Source organism: Chiloscyllium plagiosum, unplaced genomic scaffold (genome assembly GCF_037043375.1).
Source record: "Chiloscyllium plagiosum isolate Xiang-an unplaced genomic scaffold, Cpla_swu_hap1 HiC_scaffold_20, whole genome shotgun sequence".
NCBI lineage: Eukaryota > Metazoa > Chordata > Chondrichthyes > Orectolobiformes > Hemiscylliidae > Chiloscyllium > Chiloscyllium plagiosum.
The window spans coordinates 34430748-34451856 of record NW_028270158.1 but is presented as its reverse complement, the minus strand read 5'-3'; the positions used below and the strand labels follow the sequence as shown (position 1 = coordinate 34451856).

At 40.7% G+C, this 21109-nt stretch overlaps 1 protein-coding gene across 3 annotated transcripts in view; it reads left to right on the top strand.

Moving 5' to 3' along the window:
• llgl1 (LLGL scribble cell polarity complex component 1) overlaps window positions 1-21109 on the top strand; it is an 89611-nt gene that overhangs the window by 58486 nt on the left and 10016 nt on the right. For all 3 annotated transcript variants that reach the window (XR_006314788.2, XR_006314787.2, XM_043711626.2), the window contains exons 12-21: window positions 197-350; window positions 1230-1334; window positions 2051-2343; window positions 3081-3234; window positions 3810-3963; window positions 5600-5716; window positions 12649-12815; window positions 14056-14320; window positions 17394-17520; window positions 18987-19081. Coding sequence is in view for 1 of the 3 variants with exons in the window: in XM_043711626.2 (XP_043567561.2) it covers window positions 197-350; window positions 1230-1334; window positions 2051-2343; window positions 3081-3234; window positions 3810-3963; window positions 5600-5716; window positions 12649-12815; window positions 14056-14320; window positions 17394-17520; window positions 18987-19081 (1631 nt within the window). In the remaining 2 variants the exon portion in view is untranslated. The remainder of the gene's footprint in view (window positions 1-196; window positions 351-1229; window positions 1335-2050; window positions 2344-3080; window positions 3235-3809; window positions 3964-5599; window positions 5717-12648; window positions 12816-14055; window positions 14321-17393; window positions 17521-18986; window positions 19082-21109) is intronic.

Below are 21109 nucleotides of genomic sequence, written 5' to 3'. Positions count from 1 at the left end.
CACAATTCCCAAAGGGCTTTTATTTTTTTTAATCTGTCCAGGTAATTGTGTGTTCTTCTGCATTCACTGTGATCTGCCCTGGTGTAGTGAGACAAAATTGGAATGTAATTGCTAAATTTTTAATAAATCCTATTAGATGTACATCTAGTACAAGAATTACATGATGCAATTTACTCATTGCTGCTTTCGTTCTCAGGCATGAGGATGGATCAGTCCGTTTCTGGGATGCATCTGGTGTGTCACTGAAATCTCTTTATAAACTGACCACAGCAAATATTTTCCAGACAGAGGCAGACCACAATGAAGGGTTTCCACAGTCTGGGGAGGAGGAGTGGCCTCCGTTCCGCAAGGTAACTTTTTATCTGGTTCAATTACAAGTGTTTCCATTTGAATCTGAAAATTTGCTTGTTTCTCATGCATTGGAAAGTATTAGCTGATGGGAAAATTTAAATTCTCTTTGAGCAATTTTTTCATTGCAGTAAAGAACCATATGCTCTGAGGAGACATGAGTGAAGAATAACTTTCCACTTCTCAGTGTCCAGTGTTGAAGTTAGGCCCCTTTTGTTTATTGCCTTAAATCTTGGGTGGGAAGGAAACTGAACAGAAGTGCAGTTGAGTTTGCAAAATGAGGGAGAGGTGGAACCAGCCTGGCTAAGTTATTGAAGATTATGGGAATGAGCAAGCAAGTGGAGTCATTTGATGGTATATTGAGAAGGTCATGAGTGGAAAGCCCCATGTCCTCTTCAATTCAATGCAAGTTGTTCCTGCAAGCCCTTTGAGATTTGATATACTGTTGACCAGTGGCGTTTTGAGACCTGGATGAGCAACTCCATTAATTTTGTTTAAATTCAGCAGAGTTGTTCAATGGAGTGTATCTGTTATTACAAAGCATTCTTAACAGTTTAACAATTCAAGATGCTTGGGCAGGATCATTTGAGAAGTGGCTAATCTTTTGCTTTCTATCCATCTTTTTTTAAAAGTAGCTTTTGGTGCACACAGTGAAACTGATCATCTGAATAATTTGGCAAAAAGCATTCTATGGTCATTTGAAAAAAATCTCTCCTCTAATGAAATTGGATGTCCTCCTAAGATTCTGATGGGTACAAAAATCAAATTTCCATGGAAAGCAAAGATCCAAAAGGGCAATAGAACATGTTATCATTTGGTCCCTGACCTTATAAACAAATTCATTATTTCTTGTTTTAGTGGTTGTATCTGCCCCCTTGCAGGTTGGCTGCTTTGACCCCTACAGTGATGATCCCAGACTGGGAATTCAGAAAATTTCCCTGTGTAAATACAGTAGTCAGCTGGTGGTTGCTGGCACAGCAGGACAGGTAATTATCCAAATCTTCTGTTTTATAGCACAATGTGTACTCATTGGACTCCTTTACTTAACGTTGTGAATGCATAGTCTTTGGGTTAAGATGATGCCTGAAATTTGAGTCCATTTGATTCCCTTTCATGACCAAGAGTTCTGACGTATCCCCATTTTTGAGAGCTGACAAATCGGGAGTCACTTGCTCCCTAAACATGAAAATAAAAATCTGGTCACTGTCTAAACTTGAAGATGAATCTTTTTGAACAAAAGTAATTTAAAATTGCTAAGGTTGCATGTTATAGTTTTCACTTTGGACTGGTTTGTACATACAGCTGATAGGCTATAAAATGGTTTTGTTTCAGACATGTTGATTCCTTCTGCCCCAGGGTCATATTATGACTTTTAATTTTAAACTGGCTTCTAATGATCCTACTCAAGGTCATGGTGTGACTGTGGTGGGATATTGAATCTGGCTAATTATCAGCACTGGGAACTTTTTTTTCTCTAAAGAGTTTCTCCCTGGGTGGTCTACTTTGTGTGTCGCTGATACTGACACTGACCATTACATATGGAAAGTAGATGTTTCCAACCTCAACACTATGCTGGAAATCGCTTCAGGTCAGGTAGTACCCATGGACAGAGCAAGCTAACATTTCCCTGATATCCCTCTGTGACCAAAATTGTCTGTCTTTAAAAATGTAATTAAGAAATGTTTGTTTTAATTCTCCCCAGGTTCTAGTTATGGAATTCAATGATGAAAAGTCTGAACAAAAGATCAGCTTGTCTTCAGTTGACCTTCTTCAGGATCGAGAGGGTTTCACGTGGAAAGGTCATGAGAGGTTGATCCCAAAAAGTGGTCTCGTCAGCTTTGCATCTGGTTTCCAGCCCAGCTTCCTGGTTCAGTGTATTCCACCAGCTGCTGTGACAGCAGTGACTCTGCATACTGAATGGCAGCTTGTGGCATTTGGCACCAGTCATGGTTTTGGTGTCTTTGATTACTACAGACAGCAGGCAGTATTAGCCAGGTTTGTGCTAAGTGTTTTCATGTAAATTGCATTCTTCCTCGTCTAAATTGAAGACACGGTAGTGAACAGAACAAGGCTGCTTGCTGATGCCTTTGTATCTTTGTGTATTCTTCCTTGACAAATGGGGCTGATAATAATGATAAATTGTCTGAGCAGCTTAATTTTTAATCCCTGGGTTTCCTGGCTTTCTGAAAACTATCCCCAAAAAATTGATCATTGAGTATTTCTTTATGCTGATTTTTAGCTGTAATGCTGTTGTGCTCTCGCTCCCACACTCCCAAATATATGATGACTGCTGGGTTGGAGCTTTCGAAAAACAGCCTTACCAGAGACAAGGGGTCTTCTACGTCAGACAGTTTTAAATTGTGGCTAATGGCTCTGACTTAATCTAATTCTGAGTAAATAAGGATGGGCACTGAATGATTTCAACTATTGGACCACGCAGGCCATACGTCTTTCCATTGGCTGAAATGTGTATCCTATAATACTACCATGCACTCTGTCAACACCTCCTGTATTTGTTGATCTAAGAAATCTCCATTTCCCTCCCAGTTATTCCATTTGTTCAGCATCAATACAGGAAAGTTAAATCTCATTGTTCTGTATCCTAGATAAGCCATTTCCTTCCTGTATTCTGTGCTACTTTGCAATCATGCGAGCCTTGTCCTAGATTTGTCAAGTTTTCAGTCCTGCAGATCAGAAACTCAGCAGTTTGATTATATTTATTGGGTTGGCAGGTGCACACTGCATCCGAATGACTCTCTGGCAATGGAGGGCCCACTCTCCCGGGTGAAATCACTGAAAAAGTCGTTACGTCAGTCATTCAGGAGGATACGAAAAAGCAGAGTGTCTGGGAAGAAACGGTTGACTCCTAGCAGCCCTGCCAGCAAGGTACTGCTCAAGGAGGGCAGACAATCGATTGTCTGTTCACTCCATTACCCTGCTGAAAATTCATTTCAACTTGTGTTCCTCATGTCACTATAGATAGATACTTCATTACAGTGGTGGTGTTCTCCTATTTTTACAACTTGCTGTGATGTCATTTTCAGTGGAAGGGGTGAACTTAGACTACAGTGTTAGAGATCCTTTCAACACTTTTTTTCTTCCTGATGTGTTCACTTGTTCAGTGCTTTTACACAGTCAATAATGCAATCACACCATGAAAATGGAATAGGTTTGCATTTTTTTTTTTTTAAGTGTGACTTGTGCAGTATAACATTTAGTCTGTTATGGTACAGGATTTGAATTTTGCTTCCTGATTCCATCAGGTTTCAAACCTCTGGTGTAATGTTACCTTAGTCTGCATCAGGCTTTAAACTGGATTTGACTCTTGTATCCAGATGGTTGTCCTAACTGCCATTGAGACTGCAGTTTTAGGAGTTGGTCAGTCCTCTGCTAGATGGAGTGATGCTCCAACAAGATTGTCTGAGAATTTTAGTTTTAAAAATCCTTTTTCATAACAAAAGGTCCAGGAAGCAAATGCCCAACTTGCTGAGCAGGATTGTCCACGTGAAGTGGAGGTGACTCCAGTACAGAGACGGATAGAGCCACGGTCTGCTGATGATTCTTTGTCAGGTGTTGTCCGCTGCCTTTACTTTGCTGACACCTTTTTGCGAGATGGTAAGTGCTGCTTTCAATATCTAACTTTGAGGTGTTTGCATGAGAAGAGCAACTAATCCTGTCTGAAGTCAAATAGAATTATTGAACCAAGTGTCTTCTGCTAAACATAGTCTGTTGGCTAGTCTGTCCTGTTTACCTTCAACTGAGGGTATCAGCATTGCCACGACACCCCAGTCAGAATCTCCTTACTGTGTAGGTGAGATTTGCTTAGTGAAGGTCTGAAATTGGTGTGATGAAAGATGAGGTTTGCATATTGAGTTCTAAAGTTTTGATTTCAAATTAGTGGCATATAAGTGGCCTTTTTTTGGAAGGATTTGAAACATTTAATTGTCAGTTTTTGATAATTTTAAGTGAGTGTATGCTGCTTGGAGTGTTAATGGAATTTTGTTTATACCATGGGAATTTCTCTGGAGAAGGAAGCCATCAAGCATTTAACTTGGAGTTCATTGCTGAAAATGTGTTGCTGGAAAAGCGCAGCAGGTCAGGCAGCATTCAAGGAACAGGAGAATCGACATTTCGGGCATAAGCCCTTCCTCATTCCTGAGGAAGGACTTATGCCCGAAACATCGATTCTCCTGTTCCTTGGATGCTGCCTGACCTGCGCTTTTCCAGCAACACATTTTCAGCTCTGATCTCCAGCATCTGTAATCCTCACTTTCTCCAACTTGGAGTTCATTGTGAGTAATTAGTCAAAAAAATCAAAGCTTTTGGGACTGATTGGAGCCCATAATAAGTATGGACGCTCCTAAAATGGAAACTGTTCAGAACAGTTAAGGAAATAAGTTAGCTCTGAAAGTGTATTGTTTGGGGAAGCTTCCAGGCCAGGAATGTTTGGTTAGAAGTTTGTCAATTATTAAAAGTCTGAATCGAAGTCCTTGATTTTGAGAGAATTTGAGGAACAAGTCTTCACAGCTCACATGACCAGAACTGAAGAGCCAGTTTAAATAAATTTACAGATAAGGAAGGAAACTTGTCTGGGTTTTGCTCAACTATAGAAGTGGTGACGCTGGGGATTTGGTTTTGTGTGTTTTGAAGTTTTAATTGTTATGCTTTACATGAAATAAAGAAGAATAAATTATTGTTCACACCAAATCCACAGCCGTGTATGTTTATGTTCCAGTGAATGCCATGCTTTTTTAAAAAAAAATTGAACAAGTCAGATTTCTTTCTGGGATCTGACTTTAGAACCATCAGCTGAGATCAGACCTTTGACTTCTGTTTTGCTAGCTTGTCTTCTACTTGTCCAGATTCCTAATTCTGCATGCACTGTATCAGTATTTCAGTAATTAATGAGCAAACGACAAAAATTGCCTGAGTAATACATTTTTATTGGTAAGAATTAGAAAATGGTTTACATTAATCAACTTTCAAGTAAAATGGTTGCATTCATTATCATTGAATTTCATTCTTTTGGTGCTGGTTTATATATTATTCCAGCCTCACTCTGGCAGGCAATAAGTGTGTAGTAGTAATTTTGACATTAGCCAGATAGGGGTCAATGGCATACTGGTGCTGGTTTGTCCTTGCTCAATTTGAGGTCTCTGCCTGTTTAGTTTCTTCAGACTGAAGCTCATACAGCTGTCACGTTACACCTGCCACTCTGTATTGCGGAGTAATACTTTTGGGTTTCTTTTAGCCACACACCATGGTCCAACGATGTGGGCAGGAACTAATGCTGGGTCGGTTTATGCTTATGCTCTGGAGGTTCCATCCAGAGAGAAGTGGATGGAAAAATCTGCAGAGGCAGTATTGGGTAAGATTCTTTCCCTTGTGCGCTCATGCATACTGTTGTTCTTGTGTTTGTTTCTAAAGTAACTTTTTTCTCCAATCCGAGCACTGTTACTATGACAAAAGTATTTTAGTTTTGGAAGCCAGTGAATTTGCTTTCACTACTGATTTGAGGCAATTCATTTCAGATTGCTACAACTTGCTGTAATTTTTATGTTCACTTTTTGCCAAATGCTTTGTCTCCTTGTTGCCAAATTGTCACCAAAAGCAGTCACTCAACATTTACTGTACAAAAATCACTCAAACTTTAATACCTCTTCTATGACTTATGCTGTTTGAACAATCTGTTTAAAAGGAGAATAACTCTAGTTTCTCTAGTCCCTTAGTATAGTTGATTTTTAAAAAAAACTCTGGAACCATTAGCATAAAATCCTTTTGCACCCTCAAGTTTACAGCTCTCCTCTCCCCAGCATATCACATTGGACATATCAATCTACTCAATTATGATCTAACTATTTTACAATTCCTGACTTCCTAGATTTAAAAGGTTTTTGTGAAGTAGCCACCTGAACCTGTTAGTTATTGAAAACTGTGTACGTGCCATTGTTACTTTTCCTGAAATGAAATGCAGTAAGAATTGAACATTCGTTCTTCTTTATCGTTTGTGTCCTATTTTGCCAGTCTATGTACATCCTTCTAGTCTATTAGTAGCCTTTTATTGTTCAGTCCATTGGCGATTGATATAATGTGCAGCCTTTGAAATTATACTGTGTACACAAGTCATGAATTGAATTATATATTTGAGAAATTGTTTTAATACTGACCCATGAGATACCAATTGTACTTCCCTCTAGTCTGAAAATATAATTCATAAATGAACTATTTGACAGCTATGTTGGATTTACATTGCCCTTGTCCCTTGAATTTCATGGTATTAGCTTTACCAGCAAATCTTTTTTGTGGTGTTTTTGTGCAATGGTATTTGAAAGTCCATTTGTTCATCAGCTTTAACTACTATCTGCATTAGCTCAATCAAGTCAATCAAACATGATTTTCCTTTAAATCTGGTTTTAAATTCTATTCCCGGTTTTTTTTTATAGTTGTAATCATCTATAGCATCTCCAGGAGCCTGTTCAGCCCATTGCGTTTGTACACTCTCTCTGGAGAGCAATCCCTTCAGTTCTGCTACTTTGTTCAATCCCTAAATTCTGCAATTTTTATTTCCTTTTGGTGTCTATTGAATTTTCTTTCTTTGTTTCTGCTCCTACTACCCTCTTCGGCAGCAATTTCTAATCATCCCTTCAATTATTAGAATGTGTCCTCTGGGGAATGGATTTGGATTAGAAATGAGCATATCTGAAGTTGTAATTCTGTTGATTTTTCTAATTGCGGATTGAACATAAAGTACATTGCAATGATAAAATGTAGCTTTAGTACCTACTTTATCATTGGAATGACACCTGTTTAAGGTGTTGCTGCAAGTAGGGACTCTGCCAGTTTCTTCCTAATAGCGCCACCCTCTTGGCTATGGTGGGCTGGAGACTAAACTGATAATAGTGGTGAGAAAGAGGAAAACTGGAAATAAATATCATGTGTTCCTTTTTTTTGAAAATGTAACTTGTTAGGGACTGAGCAATAAGAATCGCATAATGATTTGAGGGTACTGTCTCAGATGAGTAGTAGAGATCAGAATTTGCTTTAAGAAACTAATGTTTGTGCAAATCACTATGTATAGATCATGCTTTCTCCCCTTGGGACTGATGACTTAGTACCTAACACTTAATAAATGTTTCAATTCCTTGCACTTAATTTTAAAATTAGATTCCTTAGTGTGGAAACAGGCCTTTTGGCCCAACAAGTCCACACCAACCCTCCGACCAGTAACCCACCCAGACCCATTTCCCTCTGACTAATGCACTTAACACTCTGGGCAATTTAGTATGGCCAATTCACCTGACCTGCACATCTTTGAACTGTGGGAGGAAACCAGAGCACCTGGAGGAAACCCACGCAGACACTGGGAGAATGTGCAAACTTCACAGTTGTCTGAGGCTGCAATTGAACCTGGGACCCTGGTGCTGAGGCAGCAGTGCTAACCACTAAGCCACTGTGTGTCTCATCCTTAAATAGCAAGTTAAAGGTTGAGGAAGGAAATGGTTAAACTTGATTGATTGTACAGGTACGTTATGGTGGGAGGATTTGAGGAGGCTGGGGTTCTACATACAAACAAAACAAATAGTATTAGGATTTCCCACATGGCTCCTTGAACCTGCTTTGCCATTCATGGTGCCTGATGTAATTGTGGCCTTAACTCTACTGTTCGAATTCTTCCCAGTACTGTTCTCTCAAAACAAAATCAAGAATTTGTCTGTCTCAATCTTGAATATATTCAATGACTCCATCTCTCTAACCCTGTAGGGTAGAGAATTCCAAAGGTTTGCATCCTGCAGACTGAAATTATTTCTTCGAGCCTGCCTTGATAGATGACTCCGTATGTGCAAGATAGAAGCAGGAGCTGTTCAATAAGATATTGGCTGATCTGCCTCAGACCTCAATTCCTGCTTCAGGCCAGCTCCTCATAGCCTTCCACTTCATGATATTTTAAAGATTTATCTACCTGTCCTTTAATACTTTGTCTAGTCTTCACAACACTTTCTGGGTTAGAGCATTCCAAACATTCTGAACCCTTGGAGTAAAAGTTTCTGTTCTGAAGGCCATGTCCACCACTAGTGGAAATATTTTCTTGACAATTACGGTGTCAAACCCTTCAATATTGTGGATTTTAATAAGATCTCCTTTTTACTCAACCCATTTAGCTGTTCTTTATAAATCAACCCTTCATCCCAGGAATCTTTTGAATTGCCTCTGATGCCAATGTATCCTTTTTAAATTTCAAAACCAAAATAGCACACAGTACTCTAGGTAAGATCTCTCCAATACCTGTACAATTGTAGCACGACGTCCCTATTTTTAACTCCTTCACTCCTGTAATGACTTCAATTCCATTTGCTGCCATAATTACTTGCTGCACCTGCAAGCTAACTTCACTTAAGTATAGAAACCCCACTGGGCAGAGAAATGTTGAGTCTGCACAGACTCTGCAAATAGCATTGCATACTATATCCCCAAAACCCTACATTGACCATAGTGTACCCACCTCACCTGCATAACCCTGAACACTAGGGTGATTTTAGGGCACCTGCCTGAAACTTTGATTTTTCTCAGCCTCTGGCCTGACCTATGCATTTCCATCACCGCACTTGGATTGGCCATGCTAAAAATCAAGACATCTAACCTGTACATCTTTGCACTCGGGAGGCAGCCCTTTCAGATGCAGGAGAACATGCAAACTCCACGCAGTCACTCGAAAATCAAACCCCCTATACCTGGTACTGAGGCAGCAGTGCTAACTTTGTTGCCCAGATCCTTCTGCACTGCACTTTATTTGGGTGCAGAAGAGAAGTGCTTTTTTGTTTGCTTTTTTAAGCTCCTGATATTAAGGTTTTTAAAACAAGATGGATTTGGGGCCCAGCTTAATAAAAAGTGGCCTTGCAAGAAAACTGTAAATTCAGTGATTGGTAATAGCTGTTAATGAGTACTATAGATCAAATTTTAGACTGAAGGTGAACAGGAGAAATATTTTATGACAAATTAAAAGACCATTTGGAAGATATTAGAATTCAGAATGAAGTGAATACAATGCAGATGCAGGGTGAGGCGGTATGTTCTACCTGCATGATGTGGGAGCTGATATTCCATTGTGGTTCAGTGACCACATCTGTAGCAAGTCTGAGCTTCTGTTATTGCAACATGTCAGGGAGGAGTAGAATTACCCAGACATTGTGCTTTGGGAGGCAGTCACGCCCCTAAATTAACTACTTTGAATTTGGTCACGATGGGGATATGAGTACAAGTGATGCTGGGATCCAGGAGGTCATGCTGAAGGAACTCTCGACCTTGAGCTTGCCAAATCTAGTTGTAATCAGGGATAGTGTAGTCGGGAATAGACAGTTAAGTGTGGCCAATCTTGAGAGTCATGAAGGTTGTATTGCTGTCTAGTGCCTGGGTTCAAGATCTCATCTGGGCTGCAGAAGAACTTGCAGTGGGAGGGAAAGTGTTACTGTGGTCTGTCATGAGCCTGACCTCAGTGGTGGGCAAGTTGTTGGAGGGAATCCTGAGGGACAGGGTGTACATGTATTTGGAAAGGCAAGGACTGATTAGGGATAGTCAACGTGGCTTTGTGCATGGGAAATCATGTCTCAAACTTGATTGTTACTACTTTTTAAAAAAAAAACTGAGGATTGAGGGCAGAGCAGTAGATGTGATCTGACTTCAGTAAGGCATTCAACAAGGTTCCCCTGGGAGATTGGCAAGGTTAGATCTCATGGAATACAGGGCGAACTAGCCAATTGTATACAGAACTGGCTCAAAGGTAGAAAACAGGGTGATGGTGGAGGGTTTTTCAGACTGGAGGCCTGTGACCAGTGGAGGGCCACAAGGATTGGTGCTGGGTCCTCTACTTATCATTTTACATAAGTGATTTGGATGCAAGCATAAGAGGTACAGTTAGTAAATTTGCCGATGACACCAAAATTGGAGGTGTAGTGGACAGCGAAGGGGATTACCTCAGATTACAACAGGATCTGGACCACATGGGCCAATTGGCTGAGTAGTAGCAGATGGAGTTTAATTCCGATAAATGCAAGGTGCTGCATTTTGGGAAAGCAAATCTTAGCAGGACTTATACACTTAATGGTAAGGTCCTAGGGAGTGTTGCTGAACAAAGAGACCTTGGAGTGCATTTTCATAGCTCCTTGAAAGTGGAGTCACAGGTAGATAGGATAGTGAAGAAGGCGTTTGGGTGTGCTTTCCTTTATTGGTCAGAGTATTGAGTACAGGACATTGCAGCTGTACAGGACATTGGTTAGGCCACTGTTGGTATATTGCGTGCAATTCTGGTCTCCTTCCTATCGGAAAGATGTTGTGAAACTTGAAAGGGTTCAGAAAAGATTTACAAGGATGTTTCCAGGGTTGGAGGATTTGAGTTATAGGGAGAGGCTGAACAGGCTGGGGCTGTTTTTCCCTGGAGTGTCGGAGGCTGAGGGGTGACCTTTATAGAGGTTTACAAAATTGAGGGGCATGGATACGGTAAATAGGCAAAGTCTTTTCCCTGGGGTCGGGGAGTCCAGATCTAGGGGGCATCGGTTTAGGGTGAGAGGGGAAAAATGAGACCTCAGGGGCAACTTTTTCATGCAGAGGGTGGAACGTGTATGGAATGAGCTGCCAGATGTGGTGGAGTCTGGTACAATTGCAACATTGAAGAGGCATTTGGATGGGTATATGAATAGGAAGGGTTTGGAGGGATATGGGCTGGGTGCTGGCAGGTGGGACTAGATTGGGTTGGGATATCTGGTTGGCATGGACAGGTTGGACTGAAGGGTCTGTTTCCATGCTGTACATCTGACTCGAAGTTGGAGAGTTGGATCTAGAAGGTAGGGGGGAGAGGAGATAAGGAAACTGGTGAAATTGGCCTTGATCCAGTGTTTGCAAGGTCCCAAGGTGGAAGATGAGGCATTCTTCCTCCAGGTGGCTAGAGTTTGGCCATCGAGGAGGCCCAGTACTTGCAGGTCCTTGACAGAGGGGGAGTGACAAGTAAGGTGGAGGGAGGGAGGGTTGGTGGGGGTCATGGATCTAAAAGGGAGTTGCGGACGGAATGATCTCTGCAGAACGCAGATAGGGGTGGAGAGGGAAATGTCTCTGGGGTCCAAGTGGCAGTGGATGGTGCATTGTACCTGGAGGTTGGTGGGGTGGAAGGGGGGTGGTGTTGTGTGTGGTTTCTGGAGGTCTTTGCGGTGAAAGTGAGGACTCTGTATACAACAAATCATCCTCTGCCACACCTACAAACAACAGACCGCTCCACTTTCTGAATACCATTTTTGTCTCACTTGTATTCACTCCTTCACTATGGTCCAACTCAAAAATGTTGGACCTGAGGGATGTACCTCTCTCCTAGAACCAAGTGAAGATGAAACTACTTCCCACCCTAATGCATCACAATGCCTGAAGATTAGACTGCAACTCATCAACTTTGAGGTAGAAGGTCTCTGCAAATATGACTGTTACAGATCACGTTGGTGTCACCAGCTCCCACAGCACCTGCCTTGCCTTTTTTTCTTAACTAATTCGGTTTCCAAGTTTTGAAACCATTTTAAATGTCTGTTTGTAGCTTTTAATCTAGGAAACAAGTTTTCATCTTTTTATGCTTGAGACCTTTACTTCAATGGCTAACATTTTTTAAATTTGCTTCTGTTGAGTAATACCTTTTCATTATTGATATCTTCCCCCAAATTGTTTTATGCACTGAAATTTGCATTTGGGTGAAGCTGCTCTGTGATTACTCACTTACATCCGCTTATTCTATTAAAATCTTGGATTCAGAATTAATTTCCGAGCACTTTAGGGTATTTAATCTAAACCAGTTAGAGAAGGGAGTAGTAGAGAAATGTTCACTGCTTGTTTTTCTGTGCCAACATACTTTGGTTTCCTCATCCTTTTGTTTTTCAATCAAACTCCTTGACTGTAAAGTAGTCCATATGCTCCCTGCTAGATTTGGAAAAGTAGAGATTTTTTGTTTCAGTTGGATGGATGCAGATCTCATTTTGAATTTAGAAGGAATCATAAATATATTAACCTGCCAATCAAAAACTGAATTTGAGTGACAATGTAGAGCTCCCTAATAGTTGCAGTGAACAAGAGAGCATTGAATTTATGAAGAAATTGGAGGAATAAATGGGCAGGATTGGAAGAAACACTTAAAGAATAAATACTAAAGCAACAAGGTGACCTAAATAGTCTGTGGTACTAGAGATTCCTATTCAAAAGCTGTTAACCCAATTATGATGTCAATTGCTCATTGTACAGTAATGGGAATAATTGTTTTGCTCCATCTAAATTTAGGTAAAGAAATTCAGCTGATGCACCGAGCCCCTGTGGTATCAATTGCAGTATTGGATGGACGAGGAAACCCTCTCCCTGAGCCATTTGAAGTCTCTCGTGATCTTGCTAAAGCTCCAGAGATGCAAGGCAGTCATTCTGTGCTAATTATTTCTGAAGAACAGTTCAAGGTAATGTGAAGAATAGAAATTTGCCAGTTTGTTTGCATAAGGAATGGCTTCTGATTCTGACAGGATTAGATATCAGATCGCTTTGATTGTAACAAGCTTAGAGACACGAAATGTGCATGAAACAGAGGCAGTACTTGAATGGTTTTAAACCAGAGACATTGGAATCTAACAGGGTGTAATAGATCCAGGCCAGATGTAACAAAGGGAAGAAACCATTCAGCATTTAGACATGAACTGTACTGGCATGGAATCTTCCAATTTCTTTTCCAAGTGGAAAATCTGCATGGTAGGGTATGTTCATGCAAATGAAGAAAGGTGTAGGAGCTGTGATGTAATTAAAATGTTAACTTCAGGGTTAGTAATATACAGCAGTGTACAGTGGAGAGGAGGCTATAGATTTTCCTATGGAAAAGTCCATAGCACCACGCAAAGAAAAACCAACAATGGGACTATTAGACCAAGTGTTTGTCAAAACTTTCTACCTCCAAATCCATCTGTCTTCATCCTCCAGCTTATCCAAAACTCTGCATCCAGACTCTGGCCAAGTGGCATTTACCAATCAAGTCCTCTGCCCACTGACCTACATTGTCGACTGAAAAAGCTTTTAACACACTGATTCTTGTGTTTTAATGTTTTCAATGGCTTTATCTATCTTTTTCTGTAACTACCTCCTTGCCTGTAGTATTCTCAAATGTTTCCTGTTTTGCCTACTTGCACATTCACCATTCCCCTTGCCTAACCATTTACAAGTGTCTTCAGCTGCTTGACCCTTGAATTCTAGAATTTCTTTCGAGGTATATTTGAATATAAAACTAATCTTCAGTGCATCTAAACTAGATTTTGACGATTTCCCATAAGCTGGTTGGATAGAAGCTTAGTTGATATATCTTGGTTCTGGCCTTTGGCAACAGGTTTTATTTGTTTGGCCAAACGCCATGGAAGAAATTACTAACTCTTACAAAAACCTAATTTGCATGCAGTTGAATTCTTGCTCTTAATTATTGGTTAACTATGACAACCGGTACCCTCCTGCCATCTAGAAAGTGGTCATGTAGAGACTGAGTGATATGTACTGAATTGGTTTGGATGACCTAAAGTATTATATCTTTATGTATAATGACAGATTTTGCAAAGCACTGAAAGGCTTCCATGGCTGCTCCCAGTGAGGAATTGAGTTGCAGGGCAGGGGAATTGTGATTCTTTCCTGTGATTTATTAAAGCTTTTTTGTTTTTTTGGTAGGTGTTTACACTGCCAAGGGTGACTGCTAAGACTAAGTTCAAACTTACTGCCCATGAAGGTTCTCGAGTGCGGAAATTGGGGTTAATGAGTTTCCCAAGTGTGGCCTCAGATGACTATTCAGAGAACTGCCTGGTGTGTTTAACGAATCTGGGAGACATTCACATCTTCACAATCCCTGGGCTGAGACCACAGATGCGCTATGATTGCATCAGGAAAGAAGACATCAGTGGCATTGCTTCGTGTGTTTTCACAAAGACAGGCCAGGGTAACACTCTCTGGTTTGCATAATGTTCAGTATATTTCCCAGCAGTTAGTTGCAATTGACACATTGCAGTCTTTCCCAGGGTATAGTCTGTTTATCCCACCACCAGCTATAATATGCTTGGCTTCTCCAGTGATGTAATTGGGATAACCTTTTGAAAATACTTGACTGGAATTCCCTATCCATCTGTGTGCTATTCTAACTTGGTATAATGCTAATTTCCCCTCCCTAATCAGCTAAGGGCCATATTAAAGATGGCAGATCAAAATTGGCAGATATCAGTGATGCCCACCAAGTCATATGTGGCTGCAAGGGGATCAGGATTGGGAGCTCAATATTCAGGCATCTAAATCCTATTGAAAAGATAAGCAGGTGAGCAGAGGGGATGGGGTTGCCTTATTAGTAGGAAATGAAATTAAATCTACAATAAGAAACAAAGTAGGTTCAGATGGTGTAGGATCTGTGGGTAGAATTGAGGAATCTCCAAGGTAACAAAATGTAGTTTATGTACAGGCCTCCAAACAGTCGTCAGGAGCTGGGGTGTAAGATACACCAGGAGAGAGAACTTTGTAGGAAAGGCAAAGTTCGTGATCATGGGGGATTTCATTACACAAGTGGACTGGGAAAATCAGATTGCTTGTGGTTTGCAAGAAAAGGTATTTGTGGAATGTCTGAATGGCTTTTTTGGATCAGCTTGTGGTGGAGCCCACTAGCACTGGATTTAGTGTTCTGTAATGAGGCAGACTTAAGGGGGCTTGAGATGAAGGAACCCTTAAGAGCCAGTGATCATAATGATTGATTGAATTTACTCGGCAACTTGAGAGGGAGAAGCCGGAATCAGAGGTAATGGTATTGCAGCTGAATAAAGGCAACTACAGAGGCGTGAGGGAGCAGCTGGGTAGAATTGACTGGGAGAGGAGCCTAGCAGGAAAGACAGTGGAACACCAAGGGCAGGAGTTTCTGGGAGTAATTCAGGAGACACAGCAACGATTCATCCTGAGAGGAAAGAAGCATGGTACAGTGAGGATGAGGTAACCATTGCTAATAGAAGCAAATTACTGCAAATGCTGGAATCTGAAACCAAAAGAGAAAATGCTGGAAAAAGCTTTGACAAAGGGTCAGTTAGGCTCAACGTCAGCTCTTTTCTCTCTCAGATGCTGCCAGACCTGAGATTTTCCAGCACTTTCTCTTTTCATTGCTGATAGAAGTCAGGGATAGCATAAAAGCAAAAGAGAAAAGTGTGGGGAAGAACATTGAGAAGCTTACAAAGACCAACAGAGGGGAACAAAATAGGGGAAGATTAAATCAGCGGGTAAGCTAGCCAGTAATAAAGGAACACTAGAACCCTTAGATATGTAAAGGGCAAAAGTGGACATCGGGCTGCTGGAAAATGACGCTGGAGAGATAGTAATGGGAAGCAAGGAAATGGCTGAGTACCTGAATAATTACTTTGCCGATCTTAATGGTGGAAGATGTGAATAACATCCCAAAAATTCAGGAGAATGAAGAGACAGCTGAATATGATGGCTATCGCCAAGGAGAAGGTGCTAGAAAAACTGTGGCCTGAAGGTGGATAAATGACCTGGACCAGATGGATTACACCCCAGAGTTTGAAGGGAGATAGTGGATGCATTAGTGGTGGCCTTTCAGGAATCACTAGAATCAAGGTTCCAGAGGACTGGAAAATCACTAACGTGACAGCCCTATTTAAAAAGGGATTGAGGAAAAATGGAAATTTACAGACCTATTAGACCTAACCTCAATAGTTGGTAAGATCTTTGAGTCCTTTTGTGAAGGATGAGATTTCTGAACACTCGAAGTGTATGGTAAAATAGGACAAAGTCATCATGGCTTCAAAGGGGAGGTCATGCCTGACAAATCTGCTAGAATCCTTTGAGGAAGTAACAAGCAAGTTAGACCAAAGAGACTATGGATGTTATCTTCCTAAACTTCAAGAATGCCTTTTGACAAGGTGCTGCACAGGAGGCTACGGAGTAAAATATGGGTCCGTGGTGTAAGGCAAAGTGCTAGCATGGATTGAAGTTTGGCCCTGTCAGAGTGGGGATAAAAAGCTCCTCAGGATGGCAGCTGGTGACAAGTGGTGTTCCGCAAGGCTGTGTTGGGATCACAACTTTTCGCTTATACATTATCTTCTAGATGAAGAAACCAAGGGCATTCTGGCTAAGTTTGCAGATGGCACAAAGATAAGTGGAGGGGCAGGGAGCATTGAGGAGGCAGGGAGGCTGCAGAAAGATTTGGACAGTAGAGTGGGCAAACAAGTGGTAGATGGAGTACAATGTTGGAAAGTGAGGTCATATGCTTTGGTAGGAATAGAGGCATGAACTATTTTTCTTCGAAAATGGGGAGAAGTCAGAAGTGCAAAGAGACTTGGGAGTTCTAGTCCAGGATTCTCTCATGGTAAACTTGCAGGTTAAGTCAGTAATTAAGAAGGCAAATGCAGTGATGGCATTATTTTGAGGACTTGAATATAAAAGCAGGGATGTACTGGCTCTGGTCAGAATGCATTTAGAGTATTGTGCACACTTTTCGGCTCCATATCTCAGGAATGATGTGGCCCTGGATCGTGTTCAGAAGAGGTTCACGAGAATGGTCCTAGTAATGAAAAGCTTAACTTGAATGTTTGAGGACTGTCTATACTCAATGGAGTTTAGAAGGATGAGGGGGTGATCTATTGAAACAGGTAGAATACTGAATGGCCTGGACAGCCTAAAAGTAAAGAAGACCTTTTAGAACAAAGCTACTTATTTTAAGGGACAGAATGCTGTAGTTTATTTAAAGCTTAATTTTTGTCTCCAGGCCCATCTTTGATTTCAGTTTTGACTAGTGTTTTTGACTTCTACCTGTTTGCTAGTTCAAGATAAAATTAAATTGAGGTTGATTTTTGTGGAAACTAATTTATGCCAAAAATTTTGTTGTCACTTTGTACCAAATTCCTTTCAATTACAAACAAGTGGTTAAAATCACTGAAGTAGATTTTGGAATTACCAACCTTTGTAACTTTAGTCAAATTAATACACCAAGTTGCTGCTGTGCTGATATACTTTTGCTGTTTTAGGCTTTTACTTGATATCTCCATCTGAGTTTGAACGATTCTCCCTGTCTGCCAGGAATATAACTGAGCCACGTTGTGTTGTGGGGTTGGAAGGTTCAAGAGATCACTTGAGCCCAGTCACTAGTCCACAGTAAGTTGCACTTTGTAGGTGTTTACATTACATTTACATTTTTTGCATTACATTACTGTGGAAACAGGCCCTTCGGCCCAACAAGTCCACACCGACCTGCCGAAGCACAACCCACCCATACCCCTTTATTTACCCATTACCTAACACTACAGGCAATTTAGCATGGCCAATTCACCTGACCTGCACATCTTTGGACTGTGGGAGGAAACCCACGCAGACACTGGGAGAACGTGCAAACTCCACACAGTCAGTCGCCTGAAGCGGGAATTGAACCCGGGTCTCTAGCGCTGTGAGGCAACAGTGCTAACCACTGCGCCACCGTGCCGCCCACTTTTACAACATGTGCAAATACAACTTTGTATGTGTATGGGTATACAGCGAACTTTTCATTTAACCAGCACCAGGAGTGTGCCAGTTGATCAAAAGGTCCACATAATGTAAAAACAAAGCAATAGAAGCATAATGCAGAGGGTATACACATCACTTGTTATGTACAGCATAAATCACTTGAATAACAATGCAACTTTTCCTTTAAACTTATTAGCAGAGTCTTTGCACTTGTGCTTTCGACTGATTAATTGGATGTTGTGGAGGTTGCAATACAGTAAACCTGTTATTAGAAATAAATTTTCTGTTCATAAGGTGCCGGTTAAAACAAAGCTTGCTGTATGTGGCAGGGAGTGAGAGGATGTTGGTTGGATAATACAATCCCTCCACAATAATCCCTTTGCCTTCCCTGACCAAGTCAATTTTGTATCCAGTTTTCCAACTTTACATGGGTCCCATTTGACTTAATCTTCTAGACTGCTGACCACAAAGAACCTTGTCACATGCATTACTAAAAGTCCACATATACCAACATCCTCTGCCCTACCTCATTAATCATTACAGTTTTTTCTTTGAGAAAGTGACAATCAAGCTTGATGCCAGACCTGCCTTGCATAAATCCCTGCTGACTATCCCAAATATGTTTATTCTTTTCAATGTGAGTAAATCCTGTTCCTAAGAATCTTCTCCATTAAGTTGTCTACCACTGACTTAAGCCTTACCAGACTATAACTTCCTGGATTATTTCTGTTGCCCTTGAGGGAAAAACATCGGCTGTGCTCCCTTCTGGGACCTCCTCTGTCTCAAAGATCTCTGTCGAAGCCCCAGTGATCTCTTTCCTTGCGTATAGGCTATTTGGCCCATCCAGTCTGCTCTGCCATTCAGTCTTCTTCCTTGCACCTATCATAGTGCAAATCTAAATAGGTTCTGGGGATTTATTAACCTTTAATGTTTTCCAAGGTCAACATGTCCCAGGATATCAATATACCCCTACTTTAATTTTTCCATCATCCATGACAGTATGAAAGGTTGGGTTTTTGCTGCTAATCTGTATTTACCCTCTATAGCTGTCCTGTCTCTGACTTATGGCTGCAATTTGGTTTCCTGCATAAATGATGTTTCCTTTTCTAAATATTCAGCAATAACTTGCAAGGATCCCCTAAAATGAGCCAAGCGAATGGAACTCACAAACTTCAGAGCAAAGAGGAATGCAATTCGTTGGGGGCTGCTGATGGTATGTTCCTGCTGCTTCTCCTTCCTCTGGGTGATATGTAACAGGCTGTTAGAAGCATTTAATCACTTGGCTGTGAAATGAGACCTTTTGAAAGTAGAGATGGAGGGTGAATAGCCTGACCGGCAGCGAGTACAATCCTGGGAAATATGTAAAAATATCTTAAATCAGTTGGTTAGTGGAAGTTATTATATTGATGATGAAGCTCAAATTGAATTCAACTGGTTTTAAAAATATGTAGAATGCTTTGTACTCTGTCTGCTTCTAGTCAGATACTGAATCGCTGGAAGCAGAACAGACTTCGGAGGCTGAAGCAGAGTTAGGGCCCAAGTTCTGGGGAAAGACCAGAAAAGAAGTTTGAGCTGATTTTTTTTTTGTATCCCAGTATGGGTTCAATTAATGAATATCAACAGCAGAACAGATTGTGTACAAACTTGCACCAGTAAAAGGGGATTTTAAGTCTGATCCTGCAATACCATGCAAAATAAATTTCAATTCTATCTCACATCCCCTCACTCATCATAAATTCATAAGATATAGGAGCAGAAATAGGCTATTTGGCTCATCAAGTCTGCTCTGCCATTTAATCATGGCTGATATGCTCATCGCCCCCATTTTCCTGCCTTCAGCCATTACCAATTAAAAAAGTCTTAACACCTCAAATTTACTGTCCCAGCATCCACCACACTTTGGGGTAATGAATTTCAGATTCACAACCCTTTTGGGAGAAGTAGTTTCTCTTCAACTGTTAGAATAAAGGGGTAGCAAATTTCAGACTGTCCTCTTGTCCGAGAATGCCCCACAAGAGGAAGGATCCACTCCACGTTTTATTTTATCAATACCTTCTTATCTTGAATACCTCAACTTAATCTCCCCATATTCTTAATTAGAATACAGGCCTAAACCGTGTAATCTCTCACGATAATCCTCTTATCTCTGGGATCAATCTAGTGAACCTCCTACGAACTGCCTCCAGTGCCACTACATCTTTCCTCAAATAAGAGGACCTGTGCCCTCATCTACAAAACAATACCTGCCTGATGGTTTCCATCTTGCAGTCCGTCTCAGTAAAAACAGAAGCCAAACTGCAGTCCTGAAAGTTCATAAGAGCTGGTCAAGCAGAAGTTATCCTGGGAGCTGGGGAAGTGAATGGATACAGCAATGCAGGATTTCTATAATGGCTTTGAATAAGGGGAAATTTCATGGGGGAAGTAATTATTTTACATTACAAGGGTGAAATGCCTCCAATCTTGGAGCAGGAAAATGCAAATTCCTTGTGGTTAACTTTCTTGATTTTTGCATTAACTTGGAGCCAGGATGTTTCTCCTGTGGGTGCATTAATGTCACAGTTGCTGTATATACTCATGTAAAAGTTGATCTCCTGTAAATGTCGTCAACTTTTGGCCAAAAACTTGTATTTTCCATATCTCGTGTAAAAGTCGACCCTACTAATTGCATTATAAACCCACTTAAATGAAATCTCATTTGTTCATTCATTGATACCAGTAACTCTGCTCATTTGCTTTGTTTACTATATTGCGTCTCCATCCATTCATTTGTAGCTCTACTTTGCCCACTTGGTTTACTACAGCATGTTATGATTCATTCCGACTGGTATTAAGTCTATTGGTACTTGCACTTTGTTCACTATGTATCCAAAAGCTAATATTGTTAAAAAGTTAATCATTTTAATATGGCATTATATCTAATTAAAAGTGAGAGATATTAGCTACATATGTGACAAATATGTTAATGTTGCTGAGGCTCATTGCAAGAGTAAATGGAAGGGAAATGGAGGAATTCAATAGGAAAGTTCAAGATGCTTACCCATTCGGAACTTGAATGTTTCATTTTAAGTGTGCCATTCTACCAGGCCATGACTATGTTGAACAGTGATTTTTGCAGGATTTCAGTGAATTTTTGACATGTTAAATTTTCATACCAGTATGTATAAATACAATTTGCAACCAGTAATTCATTCTAGTTTCTCCTCTTTTATCTGGGAACTACCTTTACCATAATTCATTGGTT